This window comes from Rhincodon typus, chromosome 26 (assembly GCF_021869965.1).
Source record: "Rhincodon typus isolate 14 chromosome 26, sRhiTyp1.1, whole genome shotgun sequence".
NCBI lineage: Eukaryota > Metazoa > Chordata > Chondrichthyes > Orectolobiformes > Rhincodontidae > Rhincodon > Rhincodon typus.
Genome location: NC_063357.1, coordinates 7,522,605 through 7,541,197, shown reverse-complemented (window position 1 = coordinate 7,541,197; position 18,593 = coordinate 7,522,605). Strand labels below are relative to the sequence as shown.

General features: G+C 37.5%; 1 protein-coding gene across 7 annotated transcripts in view; it reads right to left on the bottom strand.

The window, feature by feature from the left end:
* The window catches only part of ulk2 (unc-51 like autophagy activating kinase 2), a 114,775-nt gene that overhangs the window by 47,923 nt on the left and 48,259 nt on the right, over nucleotides 1-18,593 (bottom strand). For all 7 annotated transcript variants that reach the window (XR_007264824.1, XR_007264823.1, XR_007264825.1 and 4 more), the window contains 7 exons: nucleotides 13,699-13,731; nucleotides 12,564-12,600; nucleotides 10,131-10,304; nucleotides 6,743-6,816; nucleotides 5,736-5,837; nucleotides 4,668-4,726; nucleotides 3,547-3,629 (listed from right to left, as the gene is read on the bottom strand). Coding sequence is in view for 4 of the 7 variants with exons in the window: in XM_048612493.1 (XP_048468450.1) it covers nucleotides 3,547-3,629; nucleotides 4,668-4,726; nucleotides 5,736-5,837; nucleotides 6,743-6,816; nucleotides 10,131-10,304; nucleotides 12,564-12,600; nucleotides 13,699-13,731 (562 nt within the window). In the remaining 3 variants the exon portion in view is untranslated. The remainder of the gene's footprint in view (nucleotides 1-3,546; nucleotides 3,630-4,667; nucleotides 4,727-5,735; nucleotides 5,838-6,742; nucleotides 6,817-10,130; nucleotides 10,305-12,563; nucleotides 12,601-13,698; nucleotides 13,732-18,593) is intronic.

The following is an 18,593-nucleotide window of genomic DNA, read 5'->3' as shown; positions in this document are numbered from 1 at the left end:
GTTCAATTCAGAACACTTTCAGTTCAGGAGAACAATTTACCTTCACAGAAGGGCAGGTTAGTTTTGTTAAGGCTCCATGCTGAGAGAGTTTGATACAAGTTTTCAAGCAGTAAAAACTGAAAAGAAGTTTCTAGGCCATCAGAACAGAAAAGGAATCCAGGCCCTCAAAACTGTAAAGACTCAGTTAAGAACAAAGTTAAAGAACTAAGCTGAAATGAAACTTCACTGGCATTGGCCATCTGTAAAACATGCTCCTGGGGGAAGATTCAAACTTAGTTTTTAACATAAACAGCAAAACAATGTTTATAAACTCTGTAGTTTTGTCTCTTTTCTTTTTCTGTCATGCAATAAATTTGTATTCTTTGGTTAAAGGACTTTAGCAGCCTCGGGTGAATATGTTCAATGACTAACCCCACAGTGTAAAGTCCAAATAATGAACTTACAAAAAGAAAAAGAAGCACGTGGAGGTATTGGAACCAAAAACAGGAGTTGCTATGGAGTTTATTACATTTAGTTATTTTGAAATTTCAACATGTTGCCAGGACATTTCTAGGAATAGAAGACATAACTGGATTATTTGAAATCTTTGACTAAGGCTAAACTGAGAACGTCAGTAAATGGGTTAGAGGTAGAAATAAAAGCAAGATCTTGTAATGATGAGACCTTAAAATCATTTAAAGTGATTAGCCAGTATTTGGCATTAAAAGGAAAGAAACCTGAAAGAGAGATTCACTGCTAGAATTAGCTAAGATTTGGTCAGCAATGAAAAAATTTAAGTTAGAGGAAAGAGTAAGAGACAAAAGAGTAATGAAAAGAGAAGATAACAAAAAGAAAGACGAGGAATTTGAATGGAAAAAAAGGCATCTATGACAATTTGAAAGCACTGATGACCACCGTGCCAAATTTAGCAGCGTCGAAATGAGAAGCCATTTTAACTAGCTGTCAACGTCAGGGATATTGGCGCTAGTACAGTTTTGTTACAGAAAGACAAGATGGGGATTGAATGGACATCATTTTTCCATAAAATTAAATGCACGAGTGGATATAGTCAACAGTACAGAAAGAGATACTGAGCTTAGTTTGGCTCAATATCAATGTGAAGTTTTCATATCTAACAAATATGAAGAGATTGTTCTTTATACAGCCCACAACCCTTTGTTTATTTGGAGAGATTCCAGTATAAAATTCTAAAAGACTAGTTTGTTGAAGTTCAATGCAATATACAATTTAATGCTACCATACAATTTACAAATGATTCACATAAAAGGTGAAGATATTACAACAGTACAGTTTGTCAAGAGAAAACATTATGAGAACAACTGCTGTGGTCAAAATAGCTGGATAGAATATAATTTATGAAAGTCCTTCTGTTTAATGCAAATCTATATTATTACTGCCAACGTAAAATAGAAAATGATTAGTAGGAATTCTGATGGAAAATAAATGCCTCTTCAGGATACTTTTTCATTTTTCCTTAGGCGGCAGGCGTGATAAAGGTGCAAAATGTATCATCATATGAGAATTTGGATTTCAAGTTAGTAGTAAATTAGATGTGCAGTTTCAGGCTCTGTGAAAGTATTTTAAAAAAGGTCAGAAAGTTGTATGGAACATTGCACTAAAGACATCCTTCCCAGAAGGAATGGGACATGTTAAGTGTCTAGCAGGGCCCGTGATGTTGACGGATGTGTTTACAATGCATAGTCTTATAACATACAGAGAAAACAGACCAGAGGTTTACAATTTTGAATCAGGTTCTTAGCTCAGGGGAGCAGTACACCTTGGCAAGATGGTTATGTTAAGTCTCAAACAGAGAGACTGTGTAAAAATTTTCAATCCATCAAAAATAAAACACTATCTATGACAACAGAACCAGCTCTAGACCATTGTGATTGAAGAGAAATCCAGGCCCTCGGAATTTTAAAGAGGTCTCAAAGCCATCAAAAACGGAAAGAATCAGTTGAGTAAGAAATTTACCAATTACAGCAAATTTTGTTTTAACCAGCACGTAATGAACTGGCACACTCAATAAACTGGCAAAAATGTTACCTCTGAAATACCAGAAGTTTACCGTATTATCACAATGTCTGAGTAGTCAGTTGAGAAGGGTCGCTGCCAGTTAGTTTTATGTAATTTATTATTTAAGTGATTTATGCCGTTTGATATGTATACTCCTTGCATTACATTTCCATTACTTAGTGTACGTTTTTACATTGATAATCTGGACCTCTTGATCAACCAGAATATTTGATCAACCGGTCCACTCTTGGTCCCAAAGGCGTCGGTTAATAAAACGTTTGCTGCACTTCACAAGGACGGAGTATCTGCAAATAATATTGGTGGGGAAAAGGTTGAAATTTTGCTGCTTATGTTAATTTGCGTAATAAACTTGCGTTTTTTTTGTTAAAGAACATTGGCAGCTTTGTGAATACGTTCAGTTATTAACCACCGTAGTAACCAAAAGCAAATTTATGACTAATCAAGTTGGGTTTCACTTTGGAATCTGACTTGTCCAGTATCGCTAGTTGGATCATAACTTTATAAACCGCACTTAATTTGTCATACAACATTAATTTGATAGAACTCTCAACTCACATCTAGTTAAGGCTTTAACCTCTCATGATGCTCCAGTATCTTTTACAACACCCTTTAAGAACTACCTCTAGCCAGATCTTTATTCACCTGTCCTTTTATCTCATGTGACTTAAGGTTAAATTTTGTTTGATAAAGCCTCTTAGGAAGTTTAACTATGCTAAATTTGTCATATGAATGTTTGCTTTTACTATTAGGACATGAAACTAAAAGCTTGGTTAAACAGCTACGTTGTAAGCAGTATCTTAATAGGAAGTTGGAGAAAAGACATCGAACTTTAAAATAGGAAATCCAAAGTTTAAGGCCCAGGCACCTAAAAGCTTGTCTGATAATGCTGGAACAATGACTATTAGTGATGCCATACAAGACCAGAATTGGAGGTAGAGCTAAAGGAAGTTACAAAAATAGGAAGGATGGAACCCCTGGAGCAATCTGGAACAAGCATGAGATCTTTAAAATTGAGGCATTGCTGAATCAGGAGCCATTCTAGGTCAACAAACAAAAGAATGATAAGTCTTCGGGATTTTGTGAAAGCTGAAATACGAACAGCATTGCTTTGGGTGAGCTCAAATGAGGCCAGCAGGAGAGCACTGGAATAGCCAAGCGCACAAATTTTAAAAAAGCATGTTTGCCTCATGCAGTAACAAAGATGCGCGGGTTAGGTGGATTAGCCATGCTAAATTGCCCATAGTGTCCAGGGGTGTGTAAGTTAGGTGGATTAGACATGGAAAATGCCAGGTTACAGACAAATGGTAGGGGAATGGGTCTGGGTAGGATACTTTTCAGAGGGGCAAGTTGGACTTGTTGGGCTGAATGGCCTGTTTCCATACTGCAGGGATTCTATGATCTATGATCTATGCATTAACAGATGGGCTGAGGCAAAGGTAATTACAGTTCAATGCAGATCTAAAACTTAGCACAGGATGTTAAATAAGGGAAATAAAACCAACAACTCACCAAAATCCATTCGGTCTTTCTGGTTTCTCTGAAGCAAGCCAAGCAATAGGCCACCCAGGTGACTAGAGGTTTCGCTTGGGATGCTGTTTGATAAATGAATCACCATCACCGGTAGAAGTCAAAAGACAAAGTGGCAATGAAAGACAGAATAATAAAATCAAGCTTTAATACTGAAGTGAGAAAAGTAAAGCATAACTGAAGCTCATCACACTACATTCTATGATGCCCTATATTCTGCGGTCCTTCTGCCCAGTTAGTCAATAATTCAAAATTTTGCTTTCCCCATATTTACTAAATTCACATGCCTTGGTATTAGCAACATCAGCACATGAAACTGTGCAATAGTTTCCAATTAAAAGTAGTCAAGCTAAGTGATGGGACTGAAGGTTCTGTACTCAGCATTAATGGTCCATGTAGGTTCCATGTGGGAAGGTTAGCTTCAAACTACAGATCTGTCTAAAATCTGGTCCATATTAGCAAGCTTGTGCGGAAAGATCTTAAGAGGGCAGATGATGCGGGAAATCAGAAAACAATTCAGCACTATAGCATGGTATATGTTTCTCAAGTCAGAGCTGGGTATGTTATTGAAGTTATAGAGAAAGAATTCTCAGCACACATGCAGCAGTGCTATAACAGATCCATTGTGGCAACAGTGCACAGAATGGAAGCAACTCAATTTCCAAGCTCCAACACCTTAAACAAGTTGCTTAAAAAGACTAACGCAATAACAAAATAACAGCAGTACATTCCTATTCGCTGCAAATATACAGTGTAATTCTGAACTTTGTTTGACAGTACTAAAGAAAATCTCAAAAAAATTAAATGTAGCAATCTCGAAAGATGGTCATCTAAAAGATTCCTTTCTTACAACTTCTTTCATTTTTGACAGTTCAAGACTGAATTCTATAATCCAAGCAACAATCCTGGGCACAATCATCAAAATTGGTAACAAAAAAAATCACACTAAATCCTGATGTTAAAATGTGAGAGAGCATTTGATGTGATCTACATGGAGTTTATGCAAGGCTCTTGATAAGCTTCCTTGTGTCAAACTGGTCAAGAAAGAAAGAAAGAACCCAAGGGGTCCACGTTTGACCCAAGATAAAGTAGGTAATACTCACTTGGGTACTAAAGTCTTGTTCTTTTCATAGAAGAGCCTTAAATCTTGTGGGCTGTTAGCCTACAACAAAGACAGATTTCAAATAAAAATTAGATGCTGGCCCAGTTACTCTAGAGAACAATAGCCATTAAGAAATTGCCCGGTGGGTGTAAGCATCGAGACATATGCCACATATTTCAAATTTTACATTCTAAAACACTGAACTGTTGAAACATTGCAGAGATAAATACAGTCATTAGGTCAGTGAACATGACCTAATTCTGATGTCAGAATACACTGCTGAATGCTAATGTTGAGACTGCTGCATGGAAAATTTTTCATAAGTATTTTTTTCCATTTTCTTTATGTGCTTGGCATGTCTGTAACATTCAATCTTTCTAATGGATCCTGAAGAAATCATCCACGTGGATAAGTACATTACTGGATATATTTCATACAATCCATGTTATACAGCACTCAAAATTAAGGCCTTTAGTACAACTTGCATGCATCCAAGAAGCAAAGTTCTTCAAAGAGAAGGAAATTAAAAAAACCAATTAAAATAAGCATCTGTACCAATTCTATTAAAACATTATTTCTGTTCTCAATTTCTAAAAAGGTATTCCCAGCTAATTAACTCCATATGCAAGGTTGTTTGCCAAAAACTTAAGATACACTTGTTTACCTGCAAATTCGGTTACTGTAATATTAACAAGATCAGTTTCAGTACAGTTTAATTTCGTCCAACTTCACTGTAAATACCCAATTCTTACATGACAAAGCGTTGTGAAGTATTATTGATGTAAATGTGTAAAACTACATAATATTTCTCTTAAAAAAAAAACAAAATTGCTGGCGAAACTCAGCAAGTCTAGCAACATCTGTGCACAGAAAGCACAGCCAACATTTCAAGGTGACCAGTGACCCTTCTTCAGAATATATTTCTCTTCCCCATTTGTCCTGTTGTGTCTGTTTTCATACGTATGTCTGTTATATTACTGCACAATTTGAAAATAATAAAACCAAACTATCTCAGAATAATCAAAGGTAAATTCTGTTTTTAAAAAAAAAAAAATCTCTCAACATCTACCTGGAAAGGAGGCCTTCCTACAAGACACTGAAAAATTACTGTGCCTATACTCCAGAGGTCTGCCTTGGCATCATAATGTTGCGACATAATGACTTCAGGTGCCTGAAACAAAAAATAAAATCAATACCACAATAAAGGGTAAAGCCATTAAATTTTACTCCAGTCCCCAATCTAGTGTTGTTTATGTCTTTAAAAATGCATAGTGTATTTTCACAATCTTCAACTATTTTCATGTCCCAGATCACCTGATCTCTGGTAAATTGGAGAAAGGACATAGCATCAAAAATATGTTGGGACCATTTGGGATGGCCAGATGTACTAACTCTGCAAGAAATTCCCAGGAAATTTAAGCTTTCAGTGAGTAATTCCTAGCTAACTACGCGAATGCCTCCAGCTTGGAGTTGGAATCCGAGACCTAGGAGAAAACCAACTTACTTAGCTGGGAAGTTATCCGGGAGATGTTAGACAAATTAAAACCATGATGTGGAGGTGCCGACGTTGGAGTGGGGTGGACAAAGTCAGAAGTCTCACAATACCAGGTTATAGCCCAACAGGTTTATTTGAAATCACAAGCTTTCAAAGCGCAGCCCCTTCGTCAAGTGAAGCGAGAGAGGAGAGCACACAGACACAGAGTTTATAGTCAGAGAGATCAAAACATCATACAACTGGTGTGAGTGAAGTGTCAGATAATAAGTCTCTGCAGGTGACCAAGAGTGTTAGACGGTGAGTGAAGTGTTTATAAAGTCAATGTCAGAGCTGTGCCGTCATGACAAACAGGCAGAGGTATAGGAACGTACAAAAGGTGACATCTCAGGTCAGACACTAAATCTTAGGTGTGAGGCCTTGCTCAGAATCTGTCTGAGTATTAACCTGGAATCAGGCTGGTTTGGTGGTGGTGTCAATACGTCCAATAACAGATGGCAAGTAGGAGTAAATATAATTTCTCTACTGTAAAAACTTACAAACTATTCTCCATCCCACTTGGTAAAAGCTGATAGTTTACTCACCATGTACATGGGGGACCCACAAAGGGTGGCAGCCATCATATTACTCTGTAAATACCGGGCAAAGCCAAAGTCAGCTGTGAGGAAATATAAAGAACACTTCCAATAATTGGAACCACATGATTTTTCCGCAATATCTGACTAAAGTAAACTTATTTCCAGAAAATACCTGCAATTATACTGCTTCTCATTATATTTAAAATATTCACTGAATTACAGTAAATTATTATAGTCATACTTAGAAGTAATTTTGTGCACAGGAAATACACCAAAAAGCAATGTTATTAGTAATAAGAAAAATACCGAAGCAGCAGGAAATGCTGCCAAGATTCTTACTGTGCCTCACTAAAACAGAGTTGCAACTGAAGCAAACCACCATAATGGTTAATTAAAGGAGAAAACATTGCTGCTGTGCAATGAAGCCTCCGAGTAGCTCGAGAGAATCAGTGTCAAGGAACTGGTAACAAATCTCCTACATGGGAGGTTAAAATGTGGTTCTAACAGCTGTTGGCAACTGACTCAGAACAGACATTTCTCAAATGAATTCAATTTGTGTTATTTACTGACTCTAAAATACAAGAAATATGACCAAAATATAGAAAAAAAAATTTAAAAACATACATAAAATTAATGACAGACCTTTGCAATTGTGGTTAAATGAATGGTTGAGTGGGCTCAGGGAGCCAAGTGATCTACTTCCGCCCCAATTGGTATGTATGTTTGTAGCATTATTCAAATACGTTCAGGGATTGAGTGGTACTTTAAGAAATCAGGTCATTTGATTTTATACATCTATTTGGCTGACTACGTTAGCAAAGCCAACATTAAAAATGAATCCAGAATAAAAACAAGTCCACTATTGTAGACATTTCAATTTTAATATTTTAAGATACCAAGTAACACGTAACTTGTGTTTAATTCCAAACTCTTGAATCATGGAGTATTTATTTTAGCTTGTGCAGTGTGGACAGCATAATTCTTTTTATAGCGATTATTTGGAAAAACAAAGTATGACACTGACTGCCCTCTAATGAGCACAACACCGCTATTTTTAATCCTTCATACATTCGTGCTTGCCTTTCAGCAAAGTTGTAAATAATCTACGTTCTAGGAATTACTCAACCCAGATACAAGAATTCTTGGAACTTCCTAGGAGAATGTGCAGTGCAACAGTAAATAAAGATCTTGGGCCAAGTTTGAAAGAGAACAGTCTTAGGTTAAACTCCATCTGCCACATGAATAAGCAAACCCCCGAATTAGGTGTAAAGGCATCTGTTGTCATTTGGAAATATATTTTGATTTGAAAAAAAACTCCCCTCTTCTCCTGAAGGTCCTGACTCTTAACAGCTCCTCCAGTGCCAACTTCTTGCCCGGGAAGAATTTGTCACATGAGAATTTGGACATTGAGATTTGGAAAGTCATTAAGCTGTCATAGCCAAGCAATTCTGCAGTCACCAGACATCCACACACCTTCTAGCAAGAGTCATTTGATAGCCATCATTAGTAGGAGTCTTGTCACTTTCCATTTCCCATGGGTCAGAAGCACTGACGTAAACTGTAGCATTCTATTGCGGCTAGTGCTCATTTCCTTCTAATGTAACACAAGTAGAAATTGCTTCATGGTGGCTGACTCATGTTGTAAAGATCTTATTTAATCCTGCCCTCTAACTCAGCATCAACATTTGAAGCTATGTTGTTAGGGTGTGTGGTTTATATATATTTTAATATCATTTGTTTTGGGGATTTTTGAATTTTGAACTCTTAGCACTAGTGTCTCTGAGGGGGCTTAATCATCAACTTGCAAGAATTTCTGTAGCCATAATTTATCTTAAAACACAGTATTAGACAGAGAATGTCTGGACAGTAATGGGATTTCTTCACATCAGGGAACGAAGTAAACAGTTTAATGCATTAGGCTTTCAGATGAGGAATTTTTTTAGGGCTTAGGGTAAACACCCATATATTGGATAATGCTTTTTAATTTCAGTTTGAACACTTCGGCTGAGGCTAGATATTGCTGTTGAGAAAGGGAGGCAACAAGGTTACCTCAGTCAAGGAATTTAGTTTCAAAGTTTTAGACCGGAAGTGTTTGGTTAAAATCCTGCAGGGGTTATTTGAAGCTGAGAAAATCTAAGCTCAGTTATTTGCTGGCTCCAAAAGAGGCTAACAGATTCTCAAAACAGGGAATTGAAATCACTTTTAAATTAAGCTCTTCAGGCATGAAAGAGAAGAAATTTTCTCTTTGTGAATACTGTAAAGGGCTGATTTTAGGAATAATGGGATTGTATTTTACTCAATGTCAAAATCCTTAAACTTATATATCTAAATAGTTTAGTTTATTCTATTTTACATTTATTTTATGTAATGAACTTCTGTTCAATGTTAAATCTGAACATGGAGCATCGCATATTTATTTTCATGAAAGATCACTATTAAAACCGAACAAACAAAACATGATCTATCAAGCTAGATATCAGACTGGGATCTGACCTGACCTGTAATAACAGAGGCTGGGGACCATAACAAAGTGTAAAAACTTTTGACAGGGTAGATGCAGGAAGGCGGCTTTCCCTGGCAGGGTAGCACCAGGGGACACAGTCTCAGATTAAGAAAAAGAACATTTTGCACCGAGCTGAGGAGCTTTCTCATTCAAAGGCTATTAATTGTCAGAAAGCTCAGTCATTGAGTATTTCCAAGGGTTATATATATAATATCCAGAAATTTATTGATATGAAGGGAAATGTGGATAGTGTGGAAAAATGCCCACTAAGGTACAGGATTATCTGTGATCTAGTTGAATGATTGAGAAGGCTCAAGCTTCCTCCTCTTCTTATTTCCTATATCCCTAAAAGTGAATTGATGTGGGCGTGCCAGTATTGGACTCGGTTGGACAAGGTCAAAAAAAATCACACAGTACCAGGTTATAGTCCAACAGGTTTATTTCAAGTCAAGCTTTCGGAGTCTCGTTCCTTCTTCAGGCATCAGTGAGAGAGGTGGCATCAGACATAGAAATTTATAAGCAAAAGATCAAAGGGTCATAGAACTGAGGAATTGAAGCAGATCTTTCATGACAGTACTGTGCCAGTCTGTGACCAATCTTCCATTTTTGGCCCTTGAGCTGAACAATTCTAGCCATTACGCTGAAGCAACTCAGTTCAGTTTAAGCCTCTAATTCCTATTTGTTCTTTTGGCCCATTAGTAGGTTAAGAGGGATATTCACTCATCAGAAATACCAAAATTTGCTTAAATCAGCAGTTTGAGATGAATGCAGATTAATGGGAAATATGTGTCTATATCCCACTTCACAAAAGCACGAGGGTTCACTGAAATCTCCAAGTAATGCTGTGCACAAAACTGAGTTTGCTAAAGAGAACAACAATCTTAGCTTTACCTATTTTGACACGAATTCCATTCATATGAGATTTTTTCCGGCTGACATAAGACAGTAGAATATTCTGTGGTTTCAGATCCCGATGGATTATTCCTTTGTTGTGAAGTATTCGCATAGCAGCTGCAATCTGCTGGAGAAAGACTCTAATGGTGTCTTCACTAAGTGTCCCTTTAACTATTCAAAATAAAGGATTAGTTATTTGAAAATCTGGGAAATGATGAGGTCCCCATTAAAAGCACTACATGCAGGTTTAAGTGGCCCGATATGATACATAAACCAAAGCGATAGAAGACTACAAAACGTAAGTATATCTGGATGTTCAGGCTCTTATAAAATCTCTGAAACCTGAGGCACTGTGACTGCAATGCTAATTCTACATCTGTAGATAGTTTACTAGGTTTTTGAAAAAGAACCAGTGTCTCAGATATGCTGCAAAGCAAACTACAACATAATGCTGGAAACATGCAGGTCAGGCCACATCTATATACACCACATTGATGATTTGGGTACATTGCCACAATGGATCTGATGAAGATTCCACATCTGAAACTTTAACTCCTCTGCTCTTTTCATAAATGCTGCTTGGCCTGCTCAGTATTTCCTATATTTAACTTACAATGTTGCATCCTATCCATTCAAAATAAGAACCACATAATTATTACTGCGCAGAAAAAGGCTAATCCGTCCATAATCTCTACACTGACTCTGAGCATTTTAACTTGGTTTAAATGTCCTGCCCTGTTCTTCTGACTCTGTGCAGTGTTTGTGTTTGAATAACCATCCTACGCATTTTTTGAGTGCCTCAATTGAATCTGTCTCCAACACACTTCCAGGCTGTGTATTGCAATCCTTAAGTTTTCTTAAGTTTTTTCCTCATATCCCATTTGCTGCTTTTGTAAATTACTTTAAATCTGTGCCTTTTGTTTTTGATCCTTTTACACGTGGGAAAAGTTTCTCCCTATCTACTCTGTCCAGACCCCTCATGATTCTGGAAGCTTCTATCAACGCTCCTCTTAGACTTGCCCTCTGCAAGGAAAACAGTCCCAGCATCTCCCATCTTTCCTCATAACTATGATTCTGGAGATGAGAAACATTCTTGTAAACCTGTTCTGCACTTTCGCCAATGTGTTCATATTGCTCCCGAGGCGTGGCACGTCGAACTGTACACAATATTCCAGTTGATGTGCAGCTAATGTTTTGTATCAGTTCAGCATAACTTCCTTGCTCAAATGAGCAAGTGTAGACAAAACGGACTCCTTTTGAACCACAATATTTCTGAGGTTCTACATTCATCATATGAGGAAATCACCTGTTCCAAAACTAACACATGCAATCAATTTTTCTAACTGTAACCTCAGGACTAACTATAAAGAACGAGCAAGATACGCCCAATGAAGACAATGTTATTTTCTGGTTCAAGATTTGGAGAAATGGGAACTCATATGAACTACCCTGTAATTTTATTTCCACTAAAAAGGAATTTCAAGAATAAATGTACACTGGATATTTTCTAATCAACCTGTTCAGAGATGTGATTATGCAGCTCTGGAGCAGGGGTTGGGGTGTGTGGCTTGAAGCTGGCCCTCATGGTCAAGAAGTAGGGACACTACCACTGTACAAGAGCCTCTATAAATATACATTATACTGTTGTGATATGTTGCAAATACTTGTTTGTCCCATACAGTGGTGATAACTTAGAGTTTAACCAACTGAAATCCAAAAGAAGTTTCTCAAATTGCTTTCGGTCATTGAGATTATACAAATAAACAACAACTATTAAACAATAACGAAACAAATATTTTCAAGAGTATTTAACTTTTCCTTCAACTCCTTAAATTCCCAAATTTTGGGAACTGTTTTAATTTAGACTCAGTTTAATCTACAGATACCATGCTCTGATCTGCCATCCGTCATATAATGGAAAGTAAAACAAACTACGCAGCATGAATATTGCAAAACAAAACAAATGGCTATGCAAAATATATATGGACACACTCGAAACATTAGAGTCAATGTGTGTATGTTTAAATTGGAGGTGATCAATAAAATTGATCAAGTTGTCTAACTTGAATTGTTCCAATACAAGTAAGCTCTATCCACTTGAAATTCCACTGCATCGTGATAACAATGGAGAGAAAAAGAAGAAAACATGTCTCAAACAAAGCTGAAGTACGGATAAAAATGGGAAGCCTGAACAGAATTTTAATCCACAGAGAGCTACACTAAGTTAATGACACCTCAAATGTTCAATTTACAACTCCACACTGTCAAATAAAAGCAGACGTATTTAAGTAGGAAAATGTTGAATTTACCCTTTTCGTACTGAAGAAGTCAGCAGTCGCCCTTGCAGAGTTCTGAACACTAACGCTTTAAACAACATTCAATCAAGTGTTTAAGCTTATTTCAATTGTATTAGCGAACATTGTAACTTACCTTGCAGATAATCTGCCAGGTCACCTCCATTGCAATACTGTAAAGTAGAAGATAAGAAAAATAGCATAATACTTCCAAACTTAAAATTATATTTGACAGTGTAAAAAAAGTATTTTGTTGAAGGAAATAGTTTTCTTTTGGATCTCTCTCTCACATCTAACCAAGAAAATGAAACGTGACCACTCACCAACTTCACTCAACACGATTACTTATCCAGGAGTTGACTCAAAGCATTGCACGTGACACAGTTTTAAAGATACTTATGTCGCTTCCCAATCTTTGGTCTGAAGAGATAGCTTAATCGTGTGGCAAAAGCAAGTGGACTTACTGAAAGATGTGGAAGGTGCTGGGCAAAAGTTGAAAGCTATACCTCCAGCTTACAAATATAGTAAAGCTGGATTTCTGGATTTAAGTATCTTTTATTTGGAAAATACTTAAAGCTTAAAAGAGCAACTAAAGATAAAGAGCACAACGCAATTACACTGAATGTCAGCGCATTTGGAGCAGCCAAAAACATGAAGATATTCTATTTGGACAATTAAAGTAAAAAACAACATTAAGAGACCCCAAAAAGCTCAGAACCTGCAGGTTGTAGCACTTTGTACCATCACTTACATAACTTTCCTCAAGCACTTGCCTAAACTCATACAGCCCAAATACAGTGCCACAAAGACTGAGAACAACCTAAAAGATTTAGAAAGTATCTTTAAATGCTTTTGCATTTATATTCCATGTTCATATTAAAATTTAGTTATCATGTGATCCATTTCTTCAATTCCTTTAATTTTTTGCATGACATTGCTCATGTTATTGATCATAAAATGAAGCCTGCCTGATACCTTCAGGCTGCTGTATGCTTGTACCACTTAGCTGAAATTTGGTGATCACACCAATACAAGCCCTTAACCGGATGGTTAAAATGGATAAGCTGGATAGCCAGAACAAAGATTCCAATGAGCATATCCAAGTATCCTTATACTTATATTATTTCATCTCAGAGAAATATTTATAGTTACCGACTTTACCAATTATAGAATATAACAAACTATCGAAATGTAAATACTTTTATTCCATCAGATTTTATGATTTTCCATCTTACAATAGAATAACAGTTAAAAATATTCTTTAGGCTTACCTCCATCACCAAGTGAACAGAGTTTGGAGTCTCCTGGAATGAAAAACAAAATCACTTACTTCAGTTAGGAAAAAGTTTGAAAACAATTTCTGAAGGGATGAAAAATACTGATCTGTCCAGCAGCATGCTGCACAGGAATGCATACAACAGAAAAATAGCTTATTTCAGAAATGATTAAAGTTGCATATTCCTTAAGTTAATTCTAGAAGTACTTCGAAGGGATAATTAAGCATGTTTCAGCACCAACAATATTTGCTCAGAATATTGAACTGCAGAGGTAGTTCGACTTGCCTGCGCATTTTCAGGGGCTTTTTTTTGCATGGCAAGTTAATGAAAATGTGAGGTGATCATCTCTCCAGCTGTTGTCCCAGACTGTACAATTTGTTCTGACTGCATTACTTCTCTTTTTCCACTCCTTCAATTATAATCAGTCTCCTCGATGCAGTTCTCCCAAAACTAATTCACCTTTCTACTTGTTTCTCTGCTTTATGGACTCTCCTAAAAATTTATTTGGTTTTTGTTCTCTAATCTTTGCTAAGTATCCATTCAAGATCACCAAGAGTTTATATGAGATTTTATTTGAATGCAAAATTCTCACAGAACCCTGTCAAAATAATCGACATAGACCGCAGAGAATTATGACCCATATCACTCAATGCTCAAAAATAAATGGTAGAATTTGAAGTTAAAAACAAAATACTATTTAGCTAAAATGGTCTCCTCAGACAAAAAGAATACTAACATTTTAAACAGCATTTGCAAAACCCAAAAAAGAACCATAGTCACAAACACTGACTGGGAATGACTACCAAAACACAGTTTATACAATTATTTTGCCCATGAGCAACTACTCAAATCTTGCCCTGTTAGTCAATTCCAACTTCATTAGTCTATAAATAAATGCAGATAGCAACAATAACTGGCCTGTAATAGTAGAAATTCGGAATTTTAGCAATGGAATGGTAAAATGCCAGTTGGTGGATCCCAGAATGTTCCATCTTCAACCAGGTCATCAGGGTGGGCACCAAGGAGAAACAGAACCACAACTATGTAATTGCTCTGTCCTCACTGCTAATCAATAAATCTTGCTTCTAGACACAAATGAACATAATGCAACAGACTGTGAAGATAATTTCATGTTAAAGTCACTCATTTAGCCAGAGTAACCATTCATTACAGACAATGTGAATCCTGTCATATGCATACGGCTCTTCCTCTGTCTTCAGATTGGTTCAAGGGTAGGTAAAAGTTTGTTTCTCCAAGAACAAATTCATTTACATTCACAGGGCTCAAATATGCATCACATGTAGGATACATAACTTGGCTTTGTTGTAAAATTAAGTTGTACTGTTTACATTTTTGATAGCAAGAGCACATTCTTTTCAGATCACAAGCATAAATGGCATAATGCCTCACACTGCAAAGTGGGCAAAGTACCAACAACAGCTGATAACCAACTATAAATATCATTCCCAGCAGTATGCTAGCACGTGATTAGTCAAATGGCAGATTGTACAGAGCTCTTCCAAGGCTGAAGCGGGATCCATTCATGGCAATTACTTCCATATCGTTCATCCACTGTTCACTGTATATTTACCTCCTTAAATTCTGTCTCTGACTTTAATTCCCACACTCTCAACACCAGCAGATAAACCATAACAAGATGCTTAATGTATCAAAATGAAGGAAGACAAATTAGTATGACTAAAACAGTACCAAAAAACAACTGCCTTTGCAAAATCAAGAGATCTTAATCATGCAGCAGTTGGACAGAACAGAACCCCAGAAAGTGTAGTAACTGACATGAAGGAAGATGGCTGTGGTTGTCAGATGCCAATCGCTGTAGGCCAGGACATTGCTAGAGTCCTTCAGGAAATGGCCTCAATCTGACTATCCTCAGCTATTTCATCAATAACCTTCCTGCCATAAGGTGAGGAATAGGAATGCTTGCTGACAATCCAAGTACTTTGTGTCATTGATAACTGCTCTATCAATGAAGCAAGCTATAGCAATCTGCTACAGGACCTTACCAGGCCCAGCCTGGATGTTGACAATTAGTGGGCAAACTTGTCACGCATGTGCCAGGAAATAGTAGGAACATAGAACCAACTGAAACAAGAAGCACGCCAGTCATCCTTCCAAAAACATCAATGGAATCACCATTCAGAAATCTTCAAAGATCAAAGTCTCAGGGGCTGCCCGTGACCACTCTCCCGCTGCAACTCTCTCGTAATCTCTTTCGCCCTGAAACTGCTCGACGACGTCCTGAAGCAAACCAGGTCTGTCTCCTCTCCACCTATCTTCTCCTTTATCAATCTTCTATCCACCTCTCCCTCTCTCCCTATTTATTTCAGAATCCCCTTCCCCTCCCCCATTTCTGAAGAAGGGTCTAGGCCCAAAACGTCAGCTTTCCTGCTCCTCTGATGCTGCTTGGCCTGCTGTGTTCATCCAGCTCTACACCTTGTTATCACAGATTCTCCAGCATCTGCAGTTCCTAATATCTCTTTAAAGCAGACCAGTCTAGTGCTGTGGCTGCAGTAGAGTGGGGGAGGCTCTGGGTAGTCACCAACAGGTAGCTCATCTCCACACATCTCAAAACTATTGATCTTCTATACCTTTTATCAGGAAAATGAAGAATATTCACTAATCACCCAAATGGGCACAGCTTAAAAAAACATGAGTAATTCAATTCAAGTCAGTACAAAGCAGTTCACCAGATTAGCTACATGTCATTTTACTCCATATCCATTCACCTTCCTCCTATCAATAGCACACTCTGGTTACAGTACATATGGATTATAGTATGCAATGCACCAACTCATCAAGGGTCTCTCTCCCCTATGACCTTAGCTACTGAAAAGGACAAAAGCAGGATCGTGCAAGGAAGACTATGAAGCTTGCTATAATTGCACACCATCCTGACTTGGACGTATACTGCCATTCTTTCTTAGGTGCTGGTTCAATACCTTGAATTTCCTTATCTAATACTCTTGTGAAAATGGACTGTGATATATGCCACAGAGTGCAGACCACCTCTTTCTCAATAACTTGCAATGAACAATAAATGCAGCCTTGCTAGCTTGATAACAATTCTGAATTTTAAAAGTCTGATTGTCGAAGAAAAAACATTCAGTATTCTCACCAACGAAAACAAAGTTGCTGGAAAAGCTCAGCAGGTCTGGCAGCATCTGCGGAGGAGAAAACAGAGTTAACGTTTCGAGTCCGGTGACCCTTCCTCAGAACTCAATATTCTCACCAAGATGGCTTGTTTCTAGAAATGATCACCTCTGCATGCTTTTGAACCATCTTCCAAATACTGAAATCCTTAGTCATATTGGCCATCTGTGGACTTCATTTCAATATTAGTCTTACTAACCTGCCCTCATCCATACTTCATAAAATTTTCCAACCTGTTCAAAATGCAGTTGCCTGTATCTCATACTGCTCTATCCACATCTGTTTTTTTTTAATATTTATCGTCTACAACCTTTCGCAAGCTTCTTCCTTTCCTAACTTTGCATTAACTCCATTGGACACAGATTGCTGCACTCTCTTGAGCTTCTGATTCTGTGGTGATATCAGTCTGGGGTTCTTTGTGCAGGGAAAAAAAAAAAGTGATCAAACCGAAAAAATGTCTCAAAACTCTATTATATCAAATGCTGCATGGAGCTGCGCATTTTTTAAAAAGGCGTAAATGTACCCTCTAAAACAGAAACAAAATGTTGTCACGTTTTCTTCTTTGGCTAAGCATCCATAAGGTATGGTCCACGGTTTTAAATTATGGGCAGCCCATCTACTCTCAAACTTCTAAGGCCCATGAGTCAGCTGCCAGATAGTCTATGTATGACTGCCCCGAATATTGATCCATAGTTCTCCTGCTCCTCACCCTCTCTCCAACAGGGTGACTAATATTTATGGCCTTGATGATGTGTTTATTTTAACACTATTTGATACAAAACCATTATGAAAATCTATAGCATGATCAGCACTGTGTGTCATCCACTCAAGGTTTTTAGCTACACCAACTGTATAAGAGTTAATCAACAGCCCCTGGAAATAATTTCTCAGATTGCTAAACCTATTTGCAATATTGTACAACATAAACATGACAGAATGTCATCCAACTATTTCAGTGTCAACTGGTTTCCTGTTTTTCCTCCGATTTTATTGGTGGATTTTTCTTCCTTCATTCTCCAAAAGCTCCAACTGCTGATGTACACTTCCAAACTTTTGGATTCTCTTTCATGTCACCAAAGCAGCCACTCAATGAGACAGCTTTAATACACTGCTGACAAAGTACTCCACTGGAACAGAGAGTGGCAGTGACTAAGGCTTCTTCACTCATTTATAGCCCAGGAGCACAAGAATTTATTTTCATAGCATTCCCTGCTCAGTTGATGCTATTTAGTTTCTCATGGACTGTTTCCAAAATTCGTGCATTTCTATTTAAAGCTTTTCATGACTATCGGACATCTCCAAGCCTAAAAAGTATTTCTGAAGTGGTTAAGGTGAGAGAGGAAAGATTTAAAAGGGACCTTTTTCACGCAGAGGGTAGTGCACGTATGGAATGAGCTGCCAGAAGAAGAGGTGGAGGCTGAAACAATTACAACATTTGGAAAGTATCTGGATAGGTACATAAATAAGAAGGGTTTAGAGGGACATGGGCCAAATGCTGGCAAATGAGACGAGTTTAATTTAGGATATGTAGTCAGCATGGACGAGTTGGACCGCAAGGTCTGTTTCCGTGTTGTAGATATCTATGATGCTGTGACTAAGTGTAGTAACTGTTGTAATACAGGAAACAGGGTCCAATTTGCACACCAAGCTTCCATATATGTTATGTCAATTCCAATTTTTTTTTGCAACATTGTGCTAATCAATTTGTCCCTCAACCG